Source organism: Chiloscyllium punctatum, chromosome 9 (genome assembly GCF_047496795.1).
Source record: "Chiloscyllium punctatum isolate Juve2018m chromosome 9, sChiPun1.3, whole genome shotgun sequence".
Lineage (NCBI taxonomy): Eukaryota > Metazoa > Chordata > Chondrichthyes > Orectolobiformes > Hemiscylliidae > Chiloscyllium > Chiloscyllium punctatum.
In genome coordinates, this window is record NC_092747.1 from 40,813,218 (window position 1) to 40,832,971 (window position 19,754).

At 38.2% G+C, this 19,754-nt stretch overlaps 1 protein-coding gene across 1 annotated transcript in view; it reads left to right on the forward strand.

The window, feature by feature from the left end:
- Positions 1-19,458, forward strand: part of usp12a (ubiquitin specific peptidase 12a) — a 69,978-nt gene extending 50,520 nt beyond the window's left edge. The window contains exons 7-9 of the mRNA XM_072577309.1: positions 2,728-2,925; positions 8,132-8,210; positions 14,572-19,458. Of these exons, the coding sequence (XP_072433410.1) occupies positions 2,728-2,925; positions 8,132-8,210; positions 14,572-14,673 (379 nt within the window). The 3' untranslated portion in view covers positions 14,674-19,458. The remainder of the gene's footprint in view (positions 1-2,727; positions 2,926-8,131; positions 8,211-14,571) is intronic.
- Positions 19,459-19,754: the final 296 nt, after the last annotated feature.

Consider the following 19,754-nt stretch of genomic DNA (forward strand, 5'->3'; position numbering starts at 1 on the left):
TGAGTTGTTTGTGGTAGCAGCCTGTGTGATAGTGGAATTTAAATTCAATTTTAAAAATCTGGAACTACAAGACTAATAATTACTATGAAGCTATTGTCAGTTGTTGGGAAAAACCCATTTGGTTCACTAATGTCCTTTAGGGAAGGAAACTGCTATCCTTGCCTACATGCGACTCCAGACCTACAGCAATGTGTTGCATCTTAATTCTCTTCTGGGCAATGAGGGCTAGTAAATGTCCACGTCCCATGAATAAACATTAAAAAAATTTTTGTTTCTGATTTTCAACATCTGCAGTTTTTTAAATTATTTATTTATGTTAAAAATTGATGCCGTTTGGAAAAATAGATTGATTGATTTGAAGAATTATTTCACCTCTACTTTACCTTTTAGTGTAATATTTTGTAATATTTTGCTCTATGTCAACTGTCCTCCTCAATGGACATTTCAAAGCTGGAGGTTCTTTCAGCTAGCGAGTTATGCTGAAGGAGCTAAGCAGCTAAGGGCAGGTGTTGCAAATTCAGATATTAGGAATGTCGCATTATTTTCTCTGAATCCTCTGTGGTTCATTGATTGCAAGAAGTAGTTACCTGAAGATTTGCATGTCTGACTCAACCCCCCCCCCCCCCCCACAAAAGGAAGGTGCAAGGAATCTCGATTATCCAGCATTCGATTAACCTAACTTTCAGAGCGAGATCATTAGGTCCCGATGCATGGCGACCCATGTTATCCGTTATCGATTAACCGAACAAAATACTCCCCACCGTGTCCTCTGGATAATCGAGGTTCCTCTGTAGTTACTCATAGTTGCAGAGATGAGATCATGGACTTCAAAGTGAAGGATGAAGTGAAATCTTTCCTGTTAGATCATAAGATGTAGGAGCAGAATTTGGCAATCAAGTCTGCTCCACAGTTTGTTCACTGCTGATATGTTTCTCAAATCTACTCTCCTGCCTTATCCCTGTAATCTCTTGATCACTTTATAGATCCAGAAGGAGATCATTCTGGCTGAAGAAATTCCTCATCATCTCTCAGTTCTAAAGGGCTGTCTTTTCACTCAGGGGGTCTTGTGTCCTAGTCTTCTCCTCCTAGTGGAGTCATCTTCTCCATGTCCACTCTCTCCAGGCCTCTCCATATTCTAAGTTTCAATCCGATCCTTCATACTTAAATTCCATCAAGTACAGACCCAGAGTCTTCAGCTGACAGGACAAGCCCTTCCATCTTTGGATCATTCTTGTAAACCTCCTCTGGCCCTCATCAGATGCCAGCACATCCATCCTTGGGTACGGTGCCCAAAACTGCTCACAATATTCCAAATGCGGTCTGACCAGGGCCTTCTACAGCCTTTGCAGTATATCCCTGTTCACATATTCTAGTCCGCTCAAAATAAATGCATTGTCTTAGCCTTGCTGACTGCTAACTGAACCTGTATTTTGATCTTAAGACAATCCTGAAGTAGGACTCCTAAGTCCCTTTGTGCTTCAGATTTCTGAAGCCTTTTCCCATGTAGAAAATTGTCTATGCCTCTATCCTTCCTACCAAGGTGCATAACCTCACACTTTATCATCATAATAATAATAATAATACAATTCAGCACAGGTACAGGTCCTTCAGCCCACCAAGCCTGTGCTGATTCCTCGTCCTTATTTAGGCCTGCTACTTATTGCCCATACACTGTTTCTATCCCTCCGTTTGTCTCCCATTCAAGTGCCTATTAAGATATGATCTAAACATTGCTAACATGCCTCCTTTTCCACTCTCCTCACCTGTCCAAGTCCTTCTGTAGCTCCCCCACTTCCTCAACACTATCTGTCCCTCCACCTTTATTTATGTCATCTGCAAACTGAGCAACACTGCCTCAGTTCCATTGTCCAGATCATTAATGTATAACATGAATATTTGGTGGTCCCAACACGGACCCCTGCAGAACTCCACTAGTCACTGGCTGCCGTCCTGGAACACAGCCTTTTATCCATACTCTCTGCCAGTGAGCAAATCCCCTATCCATGCCAATACCTTGCCCCTAACGCCACAGGCTCTTACCTTTCTTAGAAGCCTCCTGTGCGGCACCTTGTCAAAGGTCTTCTGAAAATTATCCTGTTGTGTTCTTAATGCTGTCAACGTGGATAAGTTGACTTGTTCTTTCTCTTTCTGCCCAGTGCAAATACAATGCTTATTTTTCAGAACTCTAAGTGTTTCTGATTGAAGCCGCATCACAATTTACACTTTTATCAAAAAGACTTTATGCTGCACTAGATGTTATGCAGTATTATGCACATGAAACGTAAGTCATTGTTAAGAAATTATTTACTTTAAAGTCCAATGTACAAAACTGTTCTTGAGCCAGAAATAGCTCTCCTGGCTCAAGGTTAATTGATTCCAAAAATGTTTATCTGATAGATGTGGAAAGTAGTATATGAGAGTAGTTTTGATCTGTTCAAAAGGAGGTTTGCAGCCACAGATGTAGATTGGTAGCATACGGATTTGAACAAACACATTAAGTGAACAGATGTCACCTCAATGAATTAAGATTTGGAGAGGATGAGGGTGGGGACTTTGGGGAAAAATTTAAATGCATTAATTTCATCATATAATCAAGAGGTGAAAGACTTAACTTCTATAAATAAAATATACAAATGATAAGCTCTGATCTGAAAGTTCTAAACCATATTGTCAAAATGGAGCTGTATTATAACATTTGTTTCATGTCCTTTTGGTATAATTTTGCAGGATGAAAGTAAAGAAACTGCCTATGATTTTAGCTCTTCACCTGAAGAGATTCAAATATATGGATCAATTGCATCGATACACAAAGTTATCTTACAGAGTAGTCTTTCCACTAGAACTCCGCCTATTCAACACATCAGGAGATGCCACCAATCCAGATAGAATGTATGACCTGGTTGCTGTGGTGGTACACTGTGGAAGGTAAGCAATAACCATTCCACTTGTACTTAAGACTTACCCAATTGTCCTTTGAAGGCTGTGATTGAATCCACATCCATTAAGCACTTTGAAGTGTATTCCAGATCCTAACCACTTGCTATGTAAAATTATTTTACTGCATGCTCCATTAATGTGATTTCTGCCCAGTTTTCCCCTATGGATTCCATCAAGGCACTTGAGTATGTAGGATCATATGAGGATTACTGCTGGTTGCTCTTCACCGAGAGAGTTAAGATGAGCATTAATATACTTGCCTTATTGCACTACGTTGCGGGTATATTTATATCTGGAATAATATTGGTCAATAATTGTGAATGAACACAAGATGCAAACATTTGGTCAGTCTCCTATCATACGTTGAAAGACCAAGAGTAAGTGGAATGGTCAGATCAAGTAGAGTTCAAGAACAAAAGTTAATTAGGCAGAATTTAGAAAATTCCTTCTGGAGGAAACCCGCACACCCGGCAGAAACCCACACAGACATGGGGCGAATGTACAAACTCCACATAGACAGTCACTGACACAGTCACGCACCTAGCACAGTGGCTCCATGTCTAGCACTGCTGCCTAATGGTGCCAGGAACTTGGGTTTGATTCCAGCCTTGGATAACTGTCAGTGCGGAGCTTGCATGTTCTCCCATTTGCTAGAAATCCGCTGGGTGCTGCGGTTTCCTCCCACAATCCAAAGACGTGCAGGTTAGGTGGACTGGCCATGCTAAATTGCCCTGTAGTGTGCATGGATGTGCAGGCTAGGTGGATTAGTCACGGTAATTACGGGATTAGGGTAGGGGTCTGAGTGGGGTGCTCTTTGGATGGTCGATGTAGACCTGATGGGCTTAATGGCCTCTTTCTGCACTGCAGAGAATCTATGAATACAATCCTAACCGACTCGATCTCTCTTCTTGTGTCAGTGCTGCTGACCCAGGAGTCACTACACTGCCTCCAAAGCAACAACATCCTCCTGCAGATAAGATGATCAAAACTGTACACAATATTCCAGGTTTGGCCTCACCAGTGCCCTGTATAACTGTTGCAATCCTGTACTCCAAGCCTCTCGCTGTGAAGACCAACATGCAGTTTGCCTTCTTTACTGTCTGTTGCAACTACATTTTTACTTTCAGCAGGTGCATGAAAACACCCAAGTTTTGCTGAACATTCCCCACTCAAATTACAGCTATTTGAGTAATCTGATGTTGTTTCTGTTATCAAAGGAGATAACTTCACATTTATCCGCCTTGTACAGTATCTGCCGTGCATTTTTTCTTCACTCAACCTGTCCAAATCACGCTGCAACATCTCTGCATCCTCCTCAGTCACCCTTTCCCCAGCTTTGGGTTAGCTGCAAATTTTGGGGTGTTACATTTAATTTCCTCATTTAAATTATTTAACACAAAGCATGAATAGCTGTGGTACCCAACTAGTCGCTGCCTGCCATTCAGAAAAAATACGCATTTATTTCTATTTTGTTTCCTAACAAATTTTCTATCCATTCCAACATACTACACCAATCCCCTATGTGGGACTCTGTCAAAGACCATCTGGAAGTCCAAATGAACCACTTGCGTTAACTCCCCTGATCAACTTTACTAGTTACATCCTCACACAAATCCAGTAGTTTTGTCAAGCATGATTTCCCTTTTGTAAATTCATGCTGTCTGTGTCTGATTCTACCATTGTTTTCTAAGTGGACCACTATAAAATCCCTTCATAAGAGTCTCGCATTTTTCCCCACTACCAATGCCAGACTCAGTTTTTTTTTAATCTATCTCCCTTTTTAAATAGTATGGCTACATTAGCTACCCTCCATTCTGTAAAAAAAACGTTTGAGTCTAAAAATCTTGAAAAAAAACCACTAATGCATCCATTAATGTTAGAAATACAAAACTATTGGTACAATCAAGATACCAGAGGGTTGGAGTCTGCAAACCATAAAATGTAGTTATAGAAGTAGATCATTCAGCCCATTGAGTTTGCTACACCATTTAATCAGCTCATTTAATGGCTTATCTGAACTGTCAACTTCACTTTCTTGACTTTTCTCTATGGACCCTTGATTCCTTTACTGATTAAAAATCTGTCTGTCTCAACCCTGAATATACCTGATGACCCAGTCTTGACAACCTTCTGCCATAAATGTTTCCACAGATTCACTACCCTTTGAGAGAAGAAATTTCTCCTCCTCTCTATCTTAAATATGTGATCTCTTATTCTCAGATTATTCCCTCTGGTGTTAGACTCTCCAACAAGATAGCTTTCTGCATCTATTGTGTCAATCTTCTAAACACCTTGTATGTTTCATTAAGGTGATTCTCATTCTTCTAAATTTCAACAAGTGCATACTTGACCACCTCAACCCCTCACAAGACACTGCACCCAGTTCAGCCTGGGGAGCCTTCTCTGGACTGTCTCTAATGCCTGTTTATCTTTCCTCAAATAAGGGGCCCAAACTGTTCAGTGTTCCAGCCGTGGTCTGACTAGTGTCCAATGTAGTTTTTGTAAAACCTCTTTACTTTTGTACTCGACTCCCTTTGAAACAAAGGCCAACATTCCATTTGCCTTTATTATTACTTGCTGAACTTAGATTTAAGCTCTTTATGATTCACAAAGACTACCAAATCCCTCTTCTGGAGTTTCTGCAGTCTTCCTCCATGTAAATAATATTCAACTCGTCGATTCTTCCTGCCAAAGTGCATAACTTCTATTTTCCTGCATTATATCTCCAACTGCCAAAGTTCTGTCCACTTGCTTAATGCGTCTATATCCCTCTGCAGACTTTTTGCATCATCCTCACTACTTACTTTACCATCTATTTTTGTGTTACCCGCAACTTGGCTACAGTACATTCACTTCCCTCATTCAAGTTAGTAATACAAATTATAAGTAATTGTGGCCCCAGAAGTGATGTCTGTGACACTCCACTAATTATACATTGCCATCCTCAAGATATGCCACCCCCCTGCCCAACCAATATTCCAAATCTCTATTTCCTGTATCCTCTAACCATATTAATATATTACCTCGAACACCATGGGTTGTCATATTACGAAGTAACCCTAATGTGTGCTATCTTACGAAATGCCTTCTAAAAATCCTATTATATTGCATCCTCAGATTCCTTTTTATTTATTCTGCTTGTTATCACTTCAAGGTATTTCAGTAAATTTGCCAGGCATGATTTACCCCTTCATGAAACTGTTGGCTGTGTTTGATCAAATTATTTATTTCTAAATGCTTAGCTGTTATGACCTTTATCGTACATTGTAACATTTTCCCAATGATCAGCGTTAAGCTTACCAACCTATAGTTATGAGTCGGAAAGTTCGGTACCCATAGGGAGGGCCTCAACCGGGACCTTGGGTTCATGTCACATTACAGGTGATCACCATTGCACGACACACACACGGACACGGACACGGACACCCACACACACACTCCCACACATGCACCCCCTCACAGACTTAAGACACTCTGCACTCACCACACACACAAACACACACACACACACACTTTCTCACACTCACAACCCCCACCCCAGACAGACAAAGACCCACATGGACACATATATTTTGTGTAGTGAATTTTTTTGTACTTGCAGAGTTACATTGCACTTTGCTCAAAAACCACATACATTCATGTAGAACGCTGAGCTCAAAAACTGCATGAATTGATGTAAAACTCTGTTATCTCACTTTTTAGATTGGAATCAATCTAAACATCAGGTCATAGACAGAGAACGCAGGGGGCTAACACCTTCAACATATTCTGGATTAGTGGTGCTGGAAGAGCACAGCAGTTCAGGCAGCATCCAAGTAGCTTCGAAATCGACGTTTCGGGCAAAAGCCCTTCATCAGGGCTGATGGCTTTTGACCGAAACGTCGATTTCGAAGCTACTTGGATGCTGCCTGAACTGCTGTGCTCTTCCAGCACCACTAATCCAGAATCTGGTTTCCAGCATCTGCAGTCATTGTTTTTACCTTCAAACATATTGTCTAGCTATCACCATTGTTAACAGCTAACCTGAGAATGCAACTTTAAAAACAGAAAAAGGGTTTTGTGATTTACACATGAAAGAAGTGAAACTATCACTGTATTCTAACAGATGAAAGGCTTAACAGACAATCAGTTCTTCAATGTATAATTTCAGTTACATCACACTGCAAATTTTTGCTATAAATTCTGTGTTACGATCGAGCCCTCCACTATCACCTGATGAAGGAGCGTCGCTCCGAAAGCTAGTGTGCTTCCAATTAAACTTGTTGGACTATAACCTGGTGTTGTGTGATTTTTAACTTTGTACAACCTGTATTTTTATCTCTCTTTGTTTTAAATAAAAGTGTTAGATTGGCAGTTTTCCAATCCTCTTGGACATTTCCAGAATCTAGGGATTTCTGGAAAATTACTTAAAACAATTTTATAGTGCTTCCTTTAATATCCTAAGGTGTATTCTATCAGGTCCTGTGGTCTTATTGATCTTTAGTTCAATTTTCCTAGCACTTTTTTTCTCTAGTAACAATGATTAGATTAGATTACTTACAGTGTGGAAACAGGCCCTTCAGCCCAACAAGTCCACACCGACCCTCCGAAGAGCGACCCTCCGAAGAGCAACCCACCCAGACCCCTTCCCCTACATTTACCCCTTCACCTAACATGGCCTGCACATTTTTGCATTGTGGGAAGAAACCGGAGCACCTGGAGGAAACCCACGCAGACACTGGGAGAATGTGCAAACTCCATACAGATAGTTTGTGTGTGGAGGCGCGAATTGAACCCGGGTCTCTGGCGCTGTGAGGGAGCAGTACTAACCACTGTGCCCCCAAAATATTTCTTTCTCTCCTGTTGTCTCTTGATTATTTAGAATTTTTGGACTTTGATTAGTGTCTTCTGCAGTGAAGACTGTTGTAAAATATTTATTCAATTCCCCTACCATTTGAGAATTAACACTATCCTTCATTGCAATTTTTTTTGGTGCAGAGCTGATTAAATCTCTAAAATATGGATTAGGCATCTGCCAGACTTTTTGGCAAAACGTAACATGAGCTGTGAAGAGAAAATGATAGGCAATATCATCTGCAATGACTAAAATTGTACAGCAATTCTTTTTAATTTAATAGCATAAAATTTATATGATGTTGCAAAAACGTTGAACAAAGCTCTTCTGCTAATAATGCTAACTTTTTCTTTTATTTAGTGGCCCTAACCGAGGGCACTACATTGCAATAGTGAAAAGCCATGACTTCTGGTTGTTGTTTGATGATGATATAGTAGAGGTATGTTTATATGATATTACTAAGTTTAAGATATTTATTACAATTAATATTTTAAAAAGAAATTTTTAAGTCTAATTGTGTTAACACTATTTGATTTAAGACGAGAGTGTCAAATATTGCAGCTATTTAAATACATAGATTACTATGTTTAAATTTTGGTTGAGGAATATGGAGGCTTGTTTGATTCTCTAATACCATATCAGTGAGTATATTACCACATATTGCTATTGTTAACCAACATTATCTGGGATTAGCAGACCAGGTAACTTTTTTCCAGCTGTTGTGTGATCCATGAAAACCTGTCAAAATGGAGTAGAAAAATCTGGAAGTATGTACCTTGACAGAGGTGTTAAGTGGAGTTTCAAGGCACTAGATTAAAACAAAAATACTTAACTTAAAACTTCTCTGAACTCAGACCAGTTTACAATTTCTGTTTCAGTTCAATTTTAAAAATAAAGACACTCAAAATTTATTCTTGTAATGGAATTTCAATATTCAGCATAGGAAGATGTGTGATTATTCAGCCCTGAGTTATGGAGTTGGGAATTTTGAATTTTTAGAATATCAGTGTTTTAATTTGAAAAATATACAAAGAATGTTGTGAAATTGAGCGGAGCTGTATTAACTCAATTAAAAGCAAAATACTGCCAATACTGGAAATCTGCAATAAAAATGAGGTGCTGGAAAAACTCAGCATATCTGATAGCATTTGTGGGAGAGAAAAACAGTTTTGAATTGGAAATGATTCTTCTTGGTGAGCAGACATATCAGACTTGAAATATTAACTCTGTTATTCTGTCAGGTACTGTCAGGCTTGCTGACTTGACCCAGCATTTTGTTTTCTTGCTTTTGAGTACATTATTTTCAGAATGATAATGCAATTGCTGTACAACTGAAAAATGTACAAGTGTTGTTACCTTTGTTCTAGGATGTCATTGTTTCATGAAGACTTTGAAATATTCAAAAGGATGGTGAAATTAGATTTTATCGTAACATTTAAATTTTTAAGTAGTCCAATTTATTCAATACATATTGCTTTTACTATTGTCAATATACTTATCCTGAGTCTTAAAGAGTCACAGTATCTTGTAGTACAGAAGAGGCCTTTTGGCTGATTGGATCTGCACTGACAAAAATTCATCTACATTTACACAAGTCCCACTTCAAGCACTAGGGGCATAGCCTTAAGTGTTATGACATTTCAAGTGGTCATCCATATACTTTTAAAGGTTGTGAATGTTCCTGCCTCAACTACCTTCTCAAGCAGTGCATTTCAGATTCCTATTACCCCCTCGGTGAATTTTTTTTCCTCAAATTCCATCTAAACCTCTTGCCTTTCACCTTTTAAAATTATGCCATCTTGTTATTGACCCTTTAACTAAGGGGACCAGCTGCTTTCAGTCTACCTTGTCCATATCTCTCATGATCTTACACATCTCTATCAGGTTCCCTCTCATCTTTTCCTGCTTTGAAGAAAACAGCTTGTTCTTAACCAGCCTCTCCTCATAGCTGAACTGCTCCAATCCTGACAACATCCTAGTGGATCTCCTCTGCACCCCCTTAAGGTAAATCACATCCTGTCTATGGTGTGGTGACCAGAACTGGACATAGTACTCTGTGGCTGAGTCAAAGTTTTGTACTCCAAAGCTCTGACGTAACCTCCCTACTCTTATAATCTATGCCATGATTAACAATGGCAAGTGTTTGATATGTTTTCTTAACTACCCTACTAACCCTGTCCTACTGTCTTCAGGGATCTGTGGACAAACACCTCAAGATCGCTGTGTTCCTCTGACTTTCCTGGTGTCCTGCCATTCATTGACACCTCCTTGTCTTGTTACTTCTCCCAAAGTGTAATACCCCTCACTGAAAAGAGTTAAATTCCATCTGCCGCTCATTTGCCCATCTGACCAATCTATGTTCTCCTGTTAGCTAAAAACTTCTACTTCTCTGTCAGCTACCTGGTTAATTTTCATGTCATCCACAAATGTACTTATCTCCATCCCCACTCATTTTCCTCTAATGTTTAGGTATATCACAAACAATAAGGAACACACCACTGATCCATCACTGGACACATTGCCCCCAGCCAAACGAACAGAATCCTACCACTAAGCCAGTTTTGGATTTGACTTGCCAAGTTACTCTGGATCCCATGTGCTTTTGCCATTATCTTCAGCCTTTCATGTGGGACCTTGTCAAAGAACTTGCTGAAATCCATGTAAACTGTACCAACTGCACTACCCTTATCTACATTTTCTGGTCACCTTGGAAGAATTCAAACAAATTAGTTTGGCATGACCTACCTCTGACAGAGCCATGCTGACCATTCCTGATCTTGCTTTGCTTCTCTTTTAGAATTTTCTCTAATTGTTTACTTGTCACTGATTTGAGACCCATTGGTCTGTGTAATTCCCTGGTTTGTCTCTATCACTCTTCTTAAGAAGTGGGGCCACACTAGCATTTCCTCTGTGGTTCTCCCAGCCTTCAGCCAATAGTTCAGTGGAACTGTAAAGAAATATCTATAGTGTAACTATCATACCCATGGGTATACACTTGCAAAGTTTTGGTGAGTTAACACTCAAAGCCCTTAAACACAACAGCTAATTTGCTAACATTTGAAGAGTTTATTCAACAATACTAGAATTAAAAATGGCATAGCAAAATACTGTGCTCAATTTAAATGTAGCCGAGAAACATTTGGTACTAAATTCCTCTAGGGCAGTAAGGCAAATAGATGGTTTGTTTTACATTCTATTCAATCAATGTAAAATAGCTGCTGAAATGCTATTGAAGACAAATGTAACCTTCATTAACTTAAGTAGAGAGATGTCCACCTGACACTGCAGGTTAATATTCATCTGGAGTGAGGGATTTTACATTAAACAGGACATGTAAACAGGTAGTTCTTTGTGTACAAGCTCACAAGGAGCAAGAGTAAGCATTTGGCCCTTTGAGCCTGCTTCGCCACTTAGTAAGGTCGTGGTTGATTGGATTTCAAACTCATGCACATTCCTGGCTATTCTGATAACGTCTTACCCCCTTTAGCAGTGTCTACCCATATCTGCCTTAAAGGTATTCAAGGACTTTCCTTTCACCACCTATTCAGGAGGCTTCTGAAGATGTTTGCCCCCCAGAGAAAAAGTTTCACCCTATTTCTGTTTTAAGTAGGAGACCCATTATTCTTGAGCAGTTCTTGATTCACCCATAAGAAGGTAGATCCTGTGAACAGCCCATCTTCCAGATCTTGTGTTTCAATTGAGTCGCCTCTTATCTTTCAAATTTCCAGCAGAGACGAGCCTCGCTTGTCTATCTTTTCTTAACGCACCCATTTCCAGGTATTTGTCTGGTAAATCTCTTTAGCACTTCCAACACCTTTTTATCCTTGCTTAAATAGGGTGACTATACAAAACACTCCAGACATGGTCTCGTTTGTGCCCTGTATAAGTGAAACATAGCCTCCCTTCTTTTGTAGTCAACCCTTCTCACAGTAATTGATAATATTCTCTTAGCTTACCTAATTACTTGCTGTGTCTGCATAGTAACCTTTTGCAATTCATGCGCCAGCTCTGTGTCTCAGAGCTCTAAATTTTTTTTCCATTCCATAACATACTTTTGTGTTCTTCCCGCTGAAATGCACAATTTTACATTTTCCCACATTATACTTCATTTGTCAGATCCTTGTCCACTGATTTAACCCACCTTTACCTTAATGTAGCTTCCTCCTGTCCTCTACATAGCATAATTACCAACCTATTGTGTTATCATTAAATTTAGCAACCATAATTGCCATCTCTTCATCAAAGTTAGTTATTACAAATTGTAAGCAGGTGAGGTCCCAGCACTGATCCCTGTGGTGTGCCACTCCTTGCCGCTTGTCAACCTGAAAATGACCCATTGTGCCTTCTCTTTATTTACTGCTAGCCAGTTAATCTTTTGTCCATTTTCTACCTTTTCACCGTGAGCCTATATATAGGTTATTCTGCAGTAACCTTTGATGTGACACTTAAGCAAATGCTTCCTGCAGATGCAGGTACAGTACATTCACTGGTTTCCCTTTATCTACAGCACAAGTAACTACTTCAGAGAGATTGGTTAAACAGTATTTTCCTTTCACAAAATCATGTCGACTCCTTCTATTTATCTTGAACCGATCCAACTGCCCTGCTATAACTTTCAAGATATTGGAACATTTCCCCCATGACAGATATTAAGCTAATTGCTGTGTAGTTTTCTGTTTTCAGTCTCTCCCCTCTTTTGAATGTACTGTAATAAATTTGTAATAAATAACTTTGAAGGCATGGCAGTTATGGTTGCCAAATTTAACGATGGTACAATAGGTAGGCGATAGAAAAAGCCTACAGGAAGGCACAAGTGGGTTAAATCAGTGGGAAAAGATCTGACAAATAAAGTATAATGTGATAAAATGTGAAATTGTGCATTTCAGAAGGAAGAATTTTTAAAAAATTATTTAATGATGAGAAACTTTGAATAAATGAACCACAATGTTATTTTCCAACCTAATAGGAACTTCCCTTAATCAAGAATGTTTTGGAAAAATGAAACAAGTGTATCCACTATCTCATCAGCCACTCCTTTTAAGATGCTAGAATGAAGTCAGTCAGAAACTAGGCCCCTTGTAAGCATCAAAGAGAAACAATTTATGTAGCACCATTTCTCTGGGGATTGTAATTTTTGAGTTCTTACCTGTCTTCCATTTCTTGATTTATTTCTCCTTTGGGGATGTTATTTACATCCTCTGTGATGAAGGTTGGTGCAAAATTCCAGTTCAATTCATCTGCCATCTTCATATTTTCCTGTTTGGCCCATTGAATAGCATGGCAGTCTCAATGAGATGATGGCAAATCTGATAATCCTCAACTCCATGTTCCTGCCTTTTCTCCATAACCCCCTTACTGATTTGAAAAAAAAATCTGTATCTCAGCCATGAATATTCTTAATGATCCAGCCTTGACAGCTTTCTGCAATAAATAATTCCACAGAATCACTCCTCTTCATCCCTGCCTTAAATTGGCGACCCCTTACTTTGGGGTACAGGTGGCCCCCGCTATCCGAAACTTGAGCGTTCCCAGGAAACCTTTCACAAACCAAAAATGGCGCAAAGCGAAGGTGCATGATTTATAAGGGAAAAAGTATTACCGCCTTTCATAAAAGTGAAAATTCTCTTTGGATTGATGAAATCCAAATGTAGCTGTTTCGTAAAAGCGGAATTGCATAAAGTGAATGTTCAAAAAGCAGAAGCCTATAATGGCTTCTGGTCCTGGACTCTCCCACAAGGGGAAACAATCTCCTTGCAAGTACCCCATCAAGTCCCTCAAGTCGTTTATATTCCAATAAGGTAACCTGTTATTTTTCTATACTCCAATGAGTACAGGCCCATACTTCTCGATCTCGCCTCAAAAGAAAGTCCCTCTAGATCCAGATCAACCTAGTGAACCTTCTCTGCACTAAGCTCAATGTCAGTATATCTTCCCTTAGAAAAGGGGACCAAAACTGTTCACAGTATCCTAGGTGAGTTCTAATTAATGCCTTGTGCCGTTTTAGCAAAATTTCCCTTTTTTCTATTTCCGTTCTATTTTTTTTTAAAAAAACATTGTTTGCTTTCCAAATCATTGCTGATTTTGTATGCTAGCTTTTTGTGATTCATGCAGGAGTACTCCCAAATACCTCTGTACTGCAGCTTTCTGCTGTCCTTTGCTTCTTTAAAAAAAATACAATTCTTCCTGCCTCACATTTTCCCACAGTATATTCCAGTTGCTAGGTTTTTAGCCTGTCCGTATCTTTCAGTTGACTCTTTGAGTCATCCTCACTATATACATTCCCATGTATTTCTATCATCTGAAAATTTGATGGTATTCACTTTTTTTCATCCAAGTCATTAATATATTGTAAGAAATTGTGATACCCTGTGGAACTTCAGAAGTTACAGGTTGTCATCCTGAAAATGCAGCCCCTTGTCTTCTTTTAGTTAGCCAATCAGCTTTCCATGTCAACATGCTACTCCCCAGTACCCTGGACTCTTGTCCAAAGACCAGTCACCTGCATATTTCTCTGCATATTTGTGATTTTTCTTGAAATTTGCTATCATCTTTAGCTCTTCTAATTAGTAGACTGTTACAATTCTGTATATTGTCAAATATCTCCTTAAATATTTGCCACTGACTATCTTTAATGACATTCTTTAACCAAGTGTACAGTTTACTATTTGGGCTAAGCTTTGACTTTCCTATAACACATAATTGCATTACATCTTTTTTGTAGATAGCTATCAGGATTGAACAGTACTCTGTATTGCTATACTTCTCCATTGCTAACAATCCTTATGTTGTCTATTGTACAGAAAATAGATGCACAAGCCATCGAAGAGTTCTATGGATTGACATCTGATATTTCAAAGAACTCTGAGTCTGGTTATATCCTCTTTTACCAGTCCAGGGATTAAATGAATGTGGAGTGCAGGAGAACAGTTCCAACTCATTCACTTCCCAATGCTCACCCTTGCAGAAACAAGGCACTGAGATCATGCAAAAGAGAGCGGATGGGAAAACTTTTCAGTCTTGTTACGAAGCTTGAGTCACTCTAGAGTAATACTGATGAAAATGGAAAACAGAAATAACCATGTAAACAAAACAGTTTTACTCATTGTGAAAGCACATTGAAATAAAGCTGTAGCAGGTATGTACAAGGGATGCTGAGTAAGTGGCACTGAACTGACACACAGAATTCAGTTCCAGAGCTAAAATTAACATGGGAGAAAGTGATGCATGCTACATGCGTATGCATGAAACCAAAGTGAACTGATGTTCAATCAGATTGATCTCTCCCTAGCAGCATCCTGTTGGCTTTTTAATTTGTATAATTTTTACATTCTCAAGTTGGGATCTACTCGGATTAGTCTTTTTTCCTTTAAATGACCAAAAACAATTAGAGTTGGCATTAACAAATTTGAGCAACATTTCCCACCAAAGATGAAAATTACATTGCGGATTATGTAAGGTGGCTACACCACATAAAAACATACTTGACTGACATCTAGCCTTGCAGTTGGGTCAACTTTCAAATTCCACAAGATAAGTACATAATATTCCAGCAGACATAGGGTCAATTTATGTTGAGTTCAAGCATTTTCTTTTTCCCGTCTATTCATGCATTGGCACTCCATTTACACACCATCTATTGCTGATTGCTGGATAGTTATCTAACGTGCAAGATGCATCAACTTAAATACTAAGGGCAGGAGCAAAGGCAAGCAGAGTTGTAGAGCCTTGTAAATACAACAGTGAAACAATTTGTTAATGTTAAATAATTAAATAAATTTTGTAAAGTATTTTTCTTATCCCAGAGAAAGTATAAAATCGCAATGTTATAACAGTAATTCCAATTTTATTGACTCAATGCCTATAGAATATCATGAAAAAGTAAATAGACCATATTTTAAATGTATCACTAAAATGAAATGCTTAACTGTCTGCCATATTGGAGTCTGCACTAATTATTTTCTGTTGTATATAGTATGCAGATAATCTGATTACATATTTAAAATTCATTATTTTCTTTAAACCATTTCAATTTCTATAAATCTTTGGTCACTTATGTACAACATAATTATTTTCACTATAGCATCTTGGAATTTTTCTGTATTACTTGTCTGCATTGCCAGTTTACTTCAGTATAGTCATTGAAGTGACCAATTACTTGCCTGAAAAATATGGTCTGTTTTCCCATGCACTTAGATGAGCTCTCTGTCACCTATTGAATGTAATATCTTGAGCCCCTATTTAAAAACCAAACGTATGTTCAGATTTATTTTGCATTTCTCTTTATGGAAATGAAACTACACAGTTCATATGGGAGCCATAAATTTGTAGTTTTATGTAAAAATTCCTGTCACCCCATACTAGTTTAAAATCTGGTCATGAATTTGAATCAGACTGATATAATTTTATGAATCCTTGCTTGCCTCCTTCTTATGGTGCACACCAGTCCATGCCTTTGATATATGGTTTGACAGTCTGAATGATTGTCTTGGTTCAAAACAGCGCTGAGGTGTAAATGGGAGGTAGACTGATTTCAGTTCAAATTCAGTAGAATCTGAGCCACCATGCTTGCTGGTGAAGGACATAGTAGACTGGCAAAATTAATTTTAAAGTGGCCTGCCTAAACTTTAAAGTAGGATTTAAGACCAGAATCACTGTTCTGCATAAACCAGGTGGAGAGCTTTACCACCTTTCTCTTGTACAGTACTTAATATCAATACTTTGAAATCCTGTGAAGAATGTCTTTCTGCTGCTAAACTGAAAATTAATTCATCTGAGAACATTCTGTAGCTTTTAGAATAATGCTTTTTGACTTGTTGGCTCAGGAAATGCTGTGGTCTTAACATTTGATGCCATTTAATACTTAGCATTCACCTCTAGGTTTTTTGGAAAAAGAATATTATCATGTTATTAGGGCAAGGTGAAAACTCTTGGGGAAAGTAGTTCAGACGATTGCTTCTCAGTAGTAGAAGTGCCCAAATTATTTTTTAAAAATAGTTTTTTTTAATTGATGCCCCTTGGGTTTTTCCTCAATTGCTTTAATCAATTCATATATATATTTCCGACATTGCAACTTACTTTGGGATTCACTAATAGAGAAACCATATATGTTCAGTTGAATTTTTTGCCTTCCTCCACCTCCCCATTTTCATGTTAGAGGGTTATCTGCTTAACAGTTGCGATATATAGTTTAAAAAATGCTCGAATCATATTTTAAGATCAATGGTCAATCAAGGTATTGTTAGAATATTGCAGCATTATGCATTTGTTCCTGTGTTATGCTTGGATTGTTAAAAAAAAGTTTCTGGGTGTGGTGATTAGTGAATATTAAGAATTGGTTTGGCTATTGTGCAGCAAAAATGGTGCATAGTTTGATAACTTTTGGGCATTTTAAGTGCTATAAAATTGCATTTTAGCCATCAGAAATCAGTGATTGGGGGAGTGGTGGGGAAGTAACTGGTAAATAATTAAATAATGGGTCTGATTTATGTCTTTGACAAGAAGTTTCTTGGGACACAGCAGCTGAATATTTTGTATATTGGGTCAGAAATTTCTACTGAAAAAAGTATGTTCTTTGATAGCATCATATTGTATGTATATATATATTGAAAATTACTCTAAATTATAAATTGCACTTTTGATACTGATTTTTAGGTGTATTTAAGGGGTTACTTGAGACAGCCTGTTGTTTAATTATGTTTTTGTCTTACAGAAATAAAAAATATAATTTACAGGCCTAAAGAGTGCATGAATTTCATATTTAACTTGCTGTGGTAATTAGCATATTCTTGAAGGAAATATTTTTAAACACTAATTGCATTACTTTTGAAAAGGAGATGTTTTGTAAGTTATGTTTGATTAATCCCTGTTTTAGATCTGCCCAATACTAACCTTACTTTTACATTTTAGTATGGTTATCAATGACTTGGTGTTGGACTAAGGCATATATTTCAAAGGTCTATGTGACTTTACATTCAGAGGGAAAATCAATCTGGAATTGCATTCAGTGTCAGTAGTATACATAATGCTTAAATCTATTATTGCTTTAGCATATGCTAGCAGATTTCATTGGTGTTGCTTTCAGTGAGTCATAGTGTGTAACATAATATGTATAAAGTAAATATAAAAACATATTTCATATACCACACGCTTACTGTGCACACATATCATATGTTCTAATACTTATTGTGAACTAGCTAATCTCCTCTGTTATTGTACCAGGGAGTGGAGGCCAAGTACAGCCTTTAGGTACAAGTATTAAAGGACAGAAGCTAACTAACTCAGAGTATATAGTTTATTTGCAATCTTAAAGAAGTTTTTTTTAACCTCCTACTATTGTAAATCCCAATGCACTTACAATGGAAGTACTAATCCAAACTTGTGCTGTAATTGCACGCTTACTAATGGTGTTTTTAAAAATTCATTGCATTTGATGAGGCACACTAACTAGACCAGCATTTGTTGCCTAGCCTAAATGCTTGGAGGGCAGTTAAGAATCAACCACATTGTTGAGAGTCTGGAATCATATGTAGGCCAGACTAGGTATAAACAGCAAGCTTTCTTCCCAAAAGCAACTAAATGAACCAGATTTTCTTTTTAATGACAATCAACAGTGGTTATGTGGTCGCCATTAGTCCAACTGTTATTCCAGATTTTTATTCATTTCAAATTTGATTATCTGGCCTGGTGGAATTTGAACCTATGTCACTGAACTTTAGCCCAAGGTTCTGGATTCTACTCCAGTGATATAACACTACAGACTGCCTCAACCTCACCCTCATTTACATGAACAGTTTGGCAGAATAAGCAGTATTATGTTTTGCAGGCAACATGGCACAGTGGTTAGCACTGCTGCCTCACAGTACCAGGGTTCAATTCCAGCCTCAGGTGACTGAGTGAAGTTTTCAAATTCTCTCCATGTCTGCTTGGTTAGTGTCCAGTGCTCTGGTTTCCTCCCACAGTCCAAAGATGTGCAGGTTAGGTGGATTGGCCATGGTAAATGTGAGGTTACTGGGGAGATGGTAAGGGTCTGGGTCAGATGTTCTTCAGACGGCCAATGCAGACTTGATGAGCCGAGAGGCGCCTCAGCACTATAGGGATTCTATAATTCTGGTGGAGATATGAATCCAAATTTGTGCTGTAATTGCACCCTTCTGCCAGTGGTATGCCCTGTGGGACATGATAGAGATGAGGGGTTGATTATTTAACAATGTGAAACTTGCATTGGCAATTTTTATAATAAGTGTGAAAATTAGAATTTATAGAAAATATCAAGGCTTTTAATATGTTACTTGTTGGTGTTGTTTGTAGACTGTTTGGTAAATGTGGCCTTTCTAAAATTGGTTACGTGAAAATGTTGTCATTTTTCAAGCCATACAGTCTATCCTTCCTTATAACATCCATTGAAACTATGCCATTCCAACCAGTAATGGCATTACAATGTCTCTGGTGAGGGAGGATGTAATTAACTAAAAAAAAAATTTAAATGTTAAATTTATACAGGCGCAGGATGTGTAGACAAAAATTAAATGTAAATAGTTTGTGTATCACTTTTAGCCATCATGGTATTTTGTTAAACCAATTGAATAATTTTGTATGTCTTTAAGAGGAACACTATGTTAATAAGATTCAAACGTCAGTGCTAATCATGTCTCAATTATGATTAAATTTATGCATTTTTTTATTTTTAATTATGCCTTCTTCATTATCCTCTCTACCTCAGACTCCACTTTCAAGGAACTATGAACCTGCATTCCAAGGTCTCTTTGTTTAGTAACACTCCCCAGGACATTACCATTAGGCGTAGAAGTCTTTCCTTGATTTGTCTTTTCCAAAATGTAGCACCTCCCATTTATCTAAATTCCATCTGCCACTCCTTGGCCCGTTCGCCCATCAGATCAAGATCCTGTTGTATTCTAAGGTAATGTTCTTCGCTCCCACTACACCTCCAATTTTGGTGTCATCTGCAAACTTACTATGCCCTCCT